Source organism: Polyodon spathula, chromosome 18 (genome assembly GCF_017654505.1).
Source record: "Polyodon spathula isolate WHYD16114869_AA chromosome 18, ASM1765450v1, whole genome shotgun sequence".
Classification (NCBI taxonomy): Eukaryota; Metazoa; Chordata; class Actinopteri; order Acipenseriformes; family Polyodontidae; genus Polyodon; species Polyodon spathula.
In genome coordinates this window covers 35,311,455-35,322,572 of record NC_054551.1, presented here as the reverse complement: position 1 = coordinate 35,322,572, position 11,118 = coordinate 35,311,455, and the positions used below count along the sequence as shown (strand labels likewise).

At 41.9% G+C, this 11,118-nt stretch overlaps 1 protein-coding gene across 1 annotated transcript; it reads left to right on the top strand.

Annotated features, from left to right (window-relative positions):
* The first annotated feature begins 2,261 nt into the window (after positions 1 to 2,261).
* Positions 2,262 to 10,861, top strand: LOC121331056 (transmembrane protein 125-like). The gene is made up of 3 exons (XM_041278196.1): positions 2,262 to 2,857; positions 5,952 to 6,342; positions 8,244 to 10,861. The coding sequence occupies exon 3, from the start codon at positions 8,264 to 8,266 to the stop codon at positions 8,927 to 8,929; it is 666 nt and encodes a 221-aa protein (XP_041134130.1). The 5' UTR covers positions 2,262 to 2,857; positions 5,952 to 6,342; positions 8,244 to 8,263; the 3' UTR covers positions 8,930 to 10,861.
* The last annotated feature ends 257 nt before the right edge of the window (positions 10,862 to 11,118 follow it).

Sequence of the window (11,118 nt, the reverse complement as noted above, 5' to 3'; positions counted from 1 at the left end):
CAGGATAAACACACACCCTGTACTCACAACATACAGGATAAACACACACCCTGTACTCACAACATACAGGATAAACACACACCCTGTACTCACAACATACAGGATAAACACACACCCTGTACTCACAACATACAGGATAAACACACACCCTGTACTCACAACATACAGGATAAACACACACCCTGTACTCACAACATACAGGATAAACACACACCCTGTACTCACAACATACAGGATAAACACACACCCTGTACTCACAACATACAGGATAAACACACACCCTGTACTCACAACATACAGGATAAACACACACCCTGTACTCACAACATACAGGATAAACACACACCCTGTACTCACAACATACAGGATAAACACACACCCTGTACTCACAACATACAGGATAAACACACACCCTGTACTCACAACATATAGATAAACACACACCCTGTACTCACAACATATAGGATAAACACACACCCTGTACTCACAACATACAGGATAAACACACACCCTGTACTCACAACATATAGGATAAACACACACCCTGTACTCACAACATACAGGATAAACACACACCCTGTACTCACAACATATAGATAAACACACACCCTGTACTCACAACATATAGATAAACACACACCCTGTACTCACAACATACAGGATAAACACACACCCTGTACTCACAACATATAGATAAACACACACCCTGTACTCACAACATACAGGATAAACACACATCCTGTACTCACAACATACAGGATAAACACACACCCTGTACTCACAACATACAGGATAAACACACACCCTGTATTCACAACATACAGGATAAACACACAAGCACCGCTGAAAAATATATTCTATAGATTTATTGTTGTTGTCGTGGCCTTTTTTTATGATTTACAAGAGATTTGTTTGTTTATTTATTTTGGCCATGTTAATTAAGGTACTGTAGATCTGAAGAGTGTGTATGTTCCAGTCATGCTGCATGTTACAATCATGCTGTTAAACAAGGCATTTGACTAAATCACTACAGCTTAGGCAGTTGGGCAAATTACTGTGTGCAGTTTTGTAGTCATTTGGTCAAAACTTATAAGCAACTGGAATCAACAACAGGCAGAAAACACAAGAACATGTTGAAGTTACGTCAATATGCAACATCAACCGAGACCTGAATTAAACCAATCATTTTGATTTAATAGAGGCCCCAGCATATTTTTCATTACATTTAAAATTTGCTGTAAGTATGACAGTGACATTTGCGAATTAAGTTTAATTGCCAGGGACATGCTGTCCTTCTGCTATGTTTTAGTTTCACCACTAGAGGGGGCCAGTAGTGCACACTCGCTACACCAGGACTTGTATGCTGGTAAACCCCAAAAAATGATTTCCTATTTCTTAGCCGACGCCCTTAACCTGGGCCAAATGCGAACGAAAATGTGGAAGCTGAGTGGGCCATAGGCCTGCAAGGCTGTTGATTTCAGCAGGGTTCGCTGTTAGTCATGCGAATGCCAGGGCATGGGTTAATGACTTGTTTACGAGCAGGAGGAAACGGTATAGTTCTATTCTCACGTACGGTTTATTGATCTGTAAACTAAGAATGCCGACAGGGTGTAAAACATTTAACAGGAAATTGGCACGGAGAAGCTGAAGCTCCCGAGGAATGGAAGGGGGAGAGGGGGTCGCTGCCTATGCTCTGGGTGTTAATGAAGTTTGATAAATGGAAGTGACGTTGGCTGGACCTGGGTTAATGACGGTGTCGGTACAGAAATTGTGTTCACAGATTATTTTAAAAGGTATCCAGTCAGTACATTTGTCATTAGCAGCAATCACTTTGCATTGGACCAAGCAACCCACTACAAAACTAATTGTAGTGAACTTCCCAAGAGTTAGCGTTCATACCATGCAATTATACTGTTTGAAGTAGTCAGTAATGAGAGGCAGTGTGCTTGCTGTTTGCAATCTGAGCTGCAGGAGCTGTGTAATAATGCAGCGTTGCGTGGAAATGAAGGCAGGCTCACACAGGTATTTCAGCTATTCGTTTGTCAAAAGAGTAAGACATGCAACCACAACATATTAAATATTAAAAGTGAATACCGCATAAAAACATAGGAACAGCTATATAAATAGCTTATACAGTGTATGCAGAATTTCAATGACGCAACGAACATCATCAGTGACCTCCTTCAGCTGGTACAAAAACAGACTTGATCACATACCCATTATTACAGGAACTTCCCTTAAAAATGAACACGGAAATGTTCATGTTAGTTGTGCAGTTTTTCCATGCTTTCTTCATGGTTATAACACAGTATGTAACACACGATGACAAGTACTACGCTCTTAATGGCTCTCCTCCTGAATATTTATAAACAGGTTTAGTCTGATTCGTGGTGAAGGGTCATTCAAAGCAAATGAAACCTGGGGCGCTGGAACTAGGCCTGACTTTGCATGGCTTTCATCATATACAAGGGTGACAGTTTTATTCAATGGCTTTCAAACCCCCACTTTAAAAATTGTGCGCCACTGAATGAAACAGATCGCTTTGCACTAAACTATGCATGTATACACGAGTAGAGACACCGCCCCCGTCGAGAGGAATGCAGACACAGATTCAATCCAGCTCACCTGCACGATAGCGCGCCTCGCCGGAGCACTCGCTCTTCACTTTATTATCATTTTCATCCGCTTCTAAAACACTTAAGAGATCTGGAAACCGACTCAAAAGCACACAACAACAAGACCACCGTACTACACAACAAACCTCGCGAAGCAGAGAAGAGACAATCGCCCCAGAAAACGCAGATCAGGAGGGGCAAGTGAGCCCGTAACAGGACACACACCTGTTTGAATGGCGGAGGTAAGATGTTGCTTGTTCCTTTCTTGTGCACCTGTTCCTGCATCGTCCATGTTTAAAGTGCAGGTTGCATTTACAAAACAAGATCAAGGCTGGAGCTGCTGCTGCTGCTGTCGCATTGCCGGGTTTAAACTCGTGACATACTTGCTGAGTACTTGCTCTGGTTGTAAGTAAACGAGTGATAGTATTCGGACGCAAAGCTGCTAAAGCAAGTTTAAATAGACTTTAAATGCTGCTTGTTTCGCTGCGTTGAAACCCACTGCGGATATCCAGTGATGCTATTTTTTTTAGCTAGTCATTGATCAGAAGTACACACACTGACAGGAAAAAGGTGCTTTGTGTAGATAGATGGTACAGCATGCTCTTGCAGCTCATTGTGTCTTAATGCTCTGAGTGACTGGGTTCCAGTCCTGCAACGAGTGAAGAGAGCGACCCAGCTCGTCAGTGGACACGGTAATCCACACAATAATAATAATAATATAGTTCCTTATGTTAACAGCTGAGATTTGTCAGTGTTTAAAAATAAGTTTTTTTAAACGATTCACATCTTTTATAACATTTACAGTGTAAATCTTCCCCAAAACCTTCCCACAGAATAATAGTTTTTTTTTTTTTAATATCAATTTTTTGTCTCCTCCACTAACAAACGGTTTGTTATTAATTTCAGAGTTATACTTGACAGGGGTGTGCATTACGAAGAAGACTTCAAACACTACTTTAAAAACTATGGGTGGATGCCTAACAAACGTTTAGTTGGAGTCGGGGAGTTTTATACAGATACTAGTTAACTTTTAAACGTGCAAAAGGACTTGTCCTGATCCAACTAAAATCTCTTCTATGAATAGACTGATCGCCGCGCGTATATATATATATATATATATATATATATATATATATATATATATATATATATATATATATATATATATAGATATAGAGAGAGAGAGAGAGAGAGAGAGAGAGATGGATAGATCGAGAGGTATTATTTGCTGTTGAATTATATACTGTAACACTGACTGTTTTCAAACTTATGCTAGAAAGAAACTTTTATAAATGTTTTGTTTGTTTGATTGTTTATGAATTTGTGGTACATTAAAAATGGTGTATTAAAAAAAAAAATTCATACCTGTAGTGCTAAAAGAGTGATCACAACAGAGGCTGCAGTGCTAAAAGAATGAAGATTGCCCTGCTAAAAGAATGAAGATTGCACTGCTAAAAGAATGAAGATTGCACTGCTAAAAGAGTGATCACAACAGAGGCTGCAGTGCTAAAAGAATGAAGATTGCCCTGCTAAAAGAATGAAGATTGCACTGCTAAAAGAATGAAGATTGCACTGCTAAAAGAGTGATCACAACAGAAGCTGCAGTGCTAAAAGAATGAAGATTGCCCTGCTAAAAGAATGAAGATTGCCCAGCTAAAAGAATGAAGATTGCCCAGCTAAAAGAATGAAGATTGCCCTGCTAAAAGAATGAAGATTGCCCTGCTAAAAGAATGAAGATTGCCCAGCTAAAAGAATGAAGATTGTACTGCTAAAAGAATGAAGATTGCACTGCTAAAAGCCACGTTAAATAGTTTCTTCGCTAAAACAAAAAAAAAGAAAAGCAAAGTGAAGCGGATCCTGGAATGAGTCCTGCTACAGTATCAGTTCCTGTAAGCTACACCACATTGCAGTACCTCACAGACTGCAGGATTGTGAGCAGTAAACAAGTAGCGGGTTCTGCCTCTCCCTGTCTACGGCACTGCCTTCTCCTGACCAATACCTTTAAGCAGCGTAACACCAGCTATTAGGCAGTGATGTGTACACCATATTAAAATATGCTTTAGACATTAAGGACTGTCTTACTGTCTACTAGTAAGGGACACTGTTATGTGAAAGTGATACCGTTAGATTAAAATAACAATAACAAAAGACAAAAATGTTCTTTTCGGTCGGCACAGAACAAGCTGTCTTTTAAAGACCAACTGCAGTTGGAAACTGAATCAAAGGTGGCTCTTGTGACAGGTTTAGTCCCGTGGTGCGAGGGGCTGGTGCACCAGAAATAGACAGCGGCATGACCCTGGAACACACATGCAAGCCTGCACACCTGTACACCTGCAGCAGTGGTTAAGCACAGTAAAGCAGCAGAAGGTGTAAAAGCACCTCCTTCCCCAGCTTAAGCAGGAACTGTATTACAAAGATCTACAGTCTGTGGATATAGATATACACCTCTAAATGAAACATTTCCAGCTCTGACTTCACTCTCAGCGCAGGTCTGAGTCAAGGCCACTAGACACAGATTCAGCAGGAGGTTGTTTGGTCTGCCAGTGAGAGCTGAGGACTGATCAGGCAAGTTCCTGGGATTGAATCTGTGTGAATCAGGAAAGAGATGGGAGGTGCATATCATGTAAGCTTGCAGTTTCTCTGTCACATGTGAATGTGGAGAACAATGGGGAACAGCCACGCTGGAAATGAGAGAACACATCTCCCCAGGAGCCATGCTGGGTAAACAGGGCTTTTTAAATAAATAATAATACAGGAATAAATAACTAAGCGCTGCAGTTAAACTTTGTTCTCAGCATTCCTCACAGTGCATTTAAACAATTGTAAAGTAACTTTTAAAACATTGTGGGTCGTTTGCTGTGTAGCTGTTTGCAGCATTGTTGTTTAATCAGGAAAGGGAAATCCCAAAAGTAAATACAATCACATAAAGTGGACTTTTGCCCCGGAGAACTTTCACACACAGTACATTTTACCTGAGAAACTGAAAGATAGCTGAAGAGGTTCACTTTTAGCGGTTTATTTTTATTTTGGGCAGTTTTTAATTATAGAAGGCTGAGATGATAGGACTTTAACTGCACAAATATGGAAATCGAATACAAAAGCAGAAAAGAAGATGAATTATAAATAAAAAGACTGTTGCCGTGACACAGACGAGAGAGCATCTTCTCTATAGATACAGATGTACGTGACCACGCCTCAGCTTCTCAAGGAAATGGGCGCAGTGCATCTGCACTGATCTTTTCTGTGCTGCAGTCCTTCTCTTATAAGATTGCACTTGGTGGGCTGGCAGTAACTTGTCTTTTTATGTTCTGATATCGTTCTTCGTCTGTCTTTCAGGAAAGTCGGGTGCCCCAAACGGATTCGTGAAGGGTTAAAATCTGCCAAGGCGAGGCAGAGATTTCTCCCATTGTCTCCTTCGAGTGGTGAGGGAGCGGTGAAGAGAGTGAGCAATCTGTGCCAGGAGCCGGCCCCATCTGTCCGGGACATGTGCTGAATAAACCCATTGAAGTTCACACAGGACCCCCCTCTCCCCTCCTTCTCTCCTCTCATTCCATACTACAAGGAATCTCAGAGGCATCTCCAATGGCATTTGGCAGAGACAAGCCAAGCAAGGATGCCTGCCAGGGGATCCAAGCTCTGCATGTGTGAAGGAAGAAAAAAAAGAAAACAGGAGAGAGCTGAAAAGAAGAGGAAGAAGAGAAAACATAATCAACCGAGGATTCAGAAGGTCAGCATTCTATAGTCAAGTCCTATTCATAGTTCAATATAGCAGGGAAATAGAAACCTGATTTCTAAACACTGCAACGTGCTGTAACTTTTTGTTCTGATAAAAAATCTATGCATTTCTATATATTATCTTTATCTTTTTAACAAATACCACTCTATATGTATGTATGTGTGTGTGTCTATATATATATATATATATATATATATATATATATATATATATATATATATATCTATCTATCTATCTATCTATCTATCTATATATATATATATATATATATATATATATATATATATATATATATATATATATATATATATGTAATATATTTATTTATAAACAGTCCCGACGATGGTGAGCACTGTATTTATTTAGAGAAACACTATTGAAACTCAGGAACCTCCTAAGGCAATCTCCACTTATTTCTTTGGTCTCCTTTTGATCTAAAGACCTTTCTGAATTATTTAGCAAGATGATATGAAACTAACAGCAAGGGAGTCCTAGAGGAACCTGCTGAATGGACTGGATTCTGTGGGTGTTTGAGTTAATCAGGCCTGGTGATGTTTGTTTTTTAATTTTTATTTCCGATGGCACACAGATTAAGTCTTTATCTTTCTTCTGCACTCCTGAATGATTCTCAATCAAGCGTGCCCCTTTTCACTTTCACTGTTTAGTGTGAAAAGGACACATTGATGCCTCAAGTCAAAGACATCTGAAATGTTGATAAATCATTTATTTTTGGAATAGTTGGGATACAGACATTGACAGGCAATGAGACACTTGGAATAGCTTTGAATCAGTCGGGAAATCAGATGGGTTTTTGCAAATGCAGGGTGCACGCAGGGTGCACACGCCCCTGTTGAAGAATCTCAGGGTGCACGCTCCCCTGTTGAAGAATCTCAGGGTGCACGCTCCCCTGTTGAAGAATCGCAGGGTGCACGCTCCCCTGTTGAAGAATCGCAGGGTGCACGCTCCCCTGTTGAAGAATCGCAGGGTGCACGCGCCCCTGTTGAAGAATCGCAGGGTGCACGCTCCCCTGTTGAAGAATCGCAGGGTGCACGCTCCCCTGTTGAAGAATCGCAGGGTGCACGCGTCCCTGTTGAAGAATCGCAGGGTGCACGCTCCCCTGTTGAAGAATCGCAGGGTGCACGCTCCCCTGTTGAAGAATCGCAGGGTGCACGCGTCCCTGTTGAAGGTGGGATTCTGAAGAGCGTTGTTTGATTGTGGACGTCTCACCTTTCAAAGCCCTTAGATTAGCAGACATTTTGTTCCAGCTGATTCAGAGTCAACACAGCTGTCCACTAGCTCACACATGTCCTTCCAGCAAGCAACTTTGCAGGTGCTGAAGCCCCATGTTTGGGGATGCTACTTAGTCCCCAAAAGGCCTGTTGGTAACACTAAAATATTAGCTGCAAATTCATAATGAATTGCTGCTGAATGCTGCAGGAATAACACCTGAATATCTCTTGCACTTTCTCTGAGTTCTGCAGTAGTTCATTTTGAATTCAGCCCTGTTCATTCATGGGGAGTTCATATTGCCTGTATTCATTCCATGTTCCAGTAACACTTTAAGTGTCTGTTCATGATTATTTCATGTTAAGGAAAAAGTCCTGTCTATTTCTCTCTGCTACACTGGGGTCCATGGGAGGTTTAAATGCATTTTCAGGATCTGTACACCAAAGTGCAATTTGCATCAATAGTAAAAATAAACTGTTTCAGTTATTTCAAAACTACACACCTTTGAGGTTCTTGCCAGCTTTAAAAAATATTGTCATATTTTTTCATTTAATTTCTTTTTTACATACAAACAAGGAGTAATCCTCCTCCTCCTCTCCATTCATTAATATACAAGTGTGTTGGAAACACGTCTTTTATAAATTGGTACATTTTGTTTTTCCCAGGACTGTGTCGTCATTGTAAGATGTCTGAACTGGCTGATCTCTCTCCACCGCGGACCCCGGCGGACCCACAGCAGATCCAGAGGAACATCCTGGAGGAGCAGGTGGAGCTGTGGTGGTTCCGCGACCCCAAGAAGTCGATCCTGTGCTACTGCTCCTCGGTGCTCCTGATCCTGGGCTGTGGGCTGGGAGGAGTGGGGCTGCTCTCCACCAGCAGCAGCCTGTCCAGCGAGTGGCGGCTGGGTGTGGGCACGGCGCTATGCCTCCTGGCCTTGGCTGTGCTCCTCAAGCAGCTGCTGAGCTCTGCCATCCAGGACATGAACTGCGTGCGCAGCCGGCAGCGCATCGAGATGCTCCGGAGCGGCGGCGTCTCCGACCACCTCGTCATCCTGGCCACCGGGCTGGTCCTGCTGCTCTGCGGGGCGGTCCTGCTCATCCTGTCCGACTCCAGCGGGCTGCCCAAGCCAGGCTTCGTCCTCAACGAGATGTTCATTTCTGGGGCTGTGCTGGCAGCTGCAGGGGCGGTGACTGTGTTCTCTCTGTTTGCCTACGTTGTCGTCACCAGGCTTCGGAACCCCGCGGGCGGAGGGCAGAGATTCTTGAACGCCGGCCTCGGCATCTTCACCGTCTCTGGAAGGATGGCAGAGAGCGCGAGGGAGACCACCTCCAGCATGGCCAACTTGATTTAACTCTTCTAAAAGTCTGCTGTAACAGAGGTCCTTGTAAAGGATGTGGTGACTCCATTGTTCCTAGCAGTGATGATGACATTGTTTGTGTGTCTGATTTCCGCGTTCCTGCCGCGGTTCTGCTCCGTGAGATATGTGGCTTTGCCGATGGCCATCTTCAGAAGGTCTGGAGTGTGCTGAAGTCGTAACTGCAATGGGATTTGTGTACTTGATATAAAAGTCAACTGTAACAGAGGTTTCTACGAAGAGGTCTCTGTTATCCGTAGGAGTGCAGTGAGACGAAGATGTGAAATTATTTGTTCACTTTACAATACTATTTATGTATGGTTGAGATTGAATTGTATTATTAGATAAACTGTTTTGGAAATGTACTTGTAAGACAAGAGTACTGTAGAGCACACAGTACCTGTGTACATGTCCGTCTGTCTGTTAACACAGCAATATCTCTCTCTCGCTCTCTCTCTCTCTCTCTCTCTCTCTCTCTCTCTCTCACACACCGTTGTTGTGATTAAATATTTGCCATAGTTCAAAACCAAGCAACAATCTACAATCTGCCCTGAGTCTTGCACGTTGTTTTTTGCACTGATTACAGAGGAATGCATTTTGTCAATGATGTTTATGAAAAGAGCAATAATTAGAAATAATTTCAGAAATTTCTTTGGGCACTTTTAATAAATAATATATTGGAATTACAGTTTGTCAGTCACCGAGGACACTTCTCCTTTCAATTCTTAACAGTGATGCAGATTTAAGATGAGAATGTATGAACAAGGTGAAGGGGTGTCAGCCCCTTCCAAAGAGCTTCTCAAACCAGGTGAGACAGTTTCATTTATATAGCAGTGTGCAGATGTATGAGAACACCCCATTGCTTCTGTAGTTTTGATTTGTTGTGCCTGTGAAACCAAACCACTGAAACTGAAATTTTTCAAATTAGTTATTGTCTAATTTAATTGATGACTTTATTAGGTCACACATCCAGTTCATTTAACACAGAGCCACAAATGGTAAAATGCAGGAGACTTTTTAGAAGTTGTTTAAGACACCTAATTAAAGCAGAAAGTGGTGTAACATTTTCACACAAGTGGCTGTTGTTTCTATATCGCTGATTCCTGAGTGGAAATGTACATTCTCACACCCTGAGGTGTTCTCGCAGGTAGCTATATAAAGGATATAAATGATCCATCTTGAGTTGTTCTCATACGTTTGATCATGACTGTTTAATGTAACACTAGTTAATTCATGAAAGCAAGCGAGTCACAGCCTAGTGAATACACTGTAGAGTTCAACTTTACCACAGGTCGGGAAGTACGCTTTATATCCTTGAGGCAGAAAGCCAGAGTTCACGAATCTTGATTCATTGTGTCCTGGTAAAAGATCCCAGAGTGGAGGCTGTATGCTTACCACACAGGCCTCCATCAAAGTGGGGCTGGCCCATCTTCGTGATACAGGAAATCTAGGAGAGTGTTGATCACCATTTCCTGATTACCATTCCTAGGGGAAGCTGAATACAGGCGTCATTTAAATGAATGAGATGTCTCGCGCCCTTTCTTCATTATATTGACACAAATATAATAAACCCCAATTACAGTGCTCTGAAGAGTGATGGTCCTCCATGGTTTAGTTCAGTTGATTGCACTGCTGTTCAGCATCGATTAATCAACACAAGGTAATCCCTATGGACGTGATTTCCCAATGTGAGTCTTTCAAATTGTAATGCAAAAAATGATAATGTCTAATACGATACTGCGGATGAGATTGCAATGCTGCTAATAAAATGAACAGGGCATGATTCATGTGTATGTGTCCCTGGCATTTTAGCAGGTCAGAATGGCTGTTTTGCAAAGTGATGAAAATGTGAAGCCCCCTTGTACATTACAAATGTGATATTTATCGTGTTCAGGTGTTTTTGATATGGTGCAAGTAAAGATTTGAACTTTGCCGTACAGTGTTGTTTACTGAGCTGTATAGACATCTAGCTGGTCTGTTCCCAAGAAGAGCCCGTTAAGCAATCTCTCTTGTGTCGGTACCTTGTTAAAATCTTTTCATATCTTTCCCATTGTGACAAAGCTGTTATATATTACAGAATGCAAGGCAGGGGGTGGTGACTCATGCGAAACAACACAGGTAAAACACTGTCCCATAGAAATACTGTCTATAAGAGAGATCACCTCAATGGATAATAGTTCTTTCTC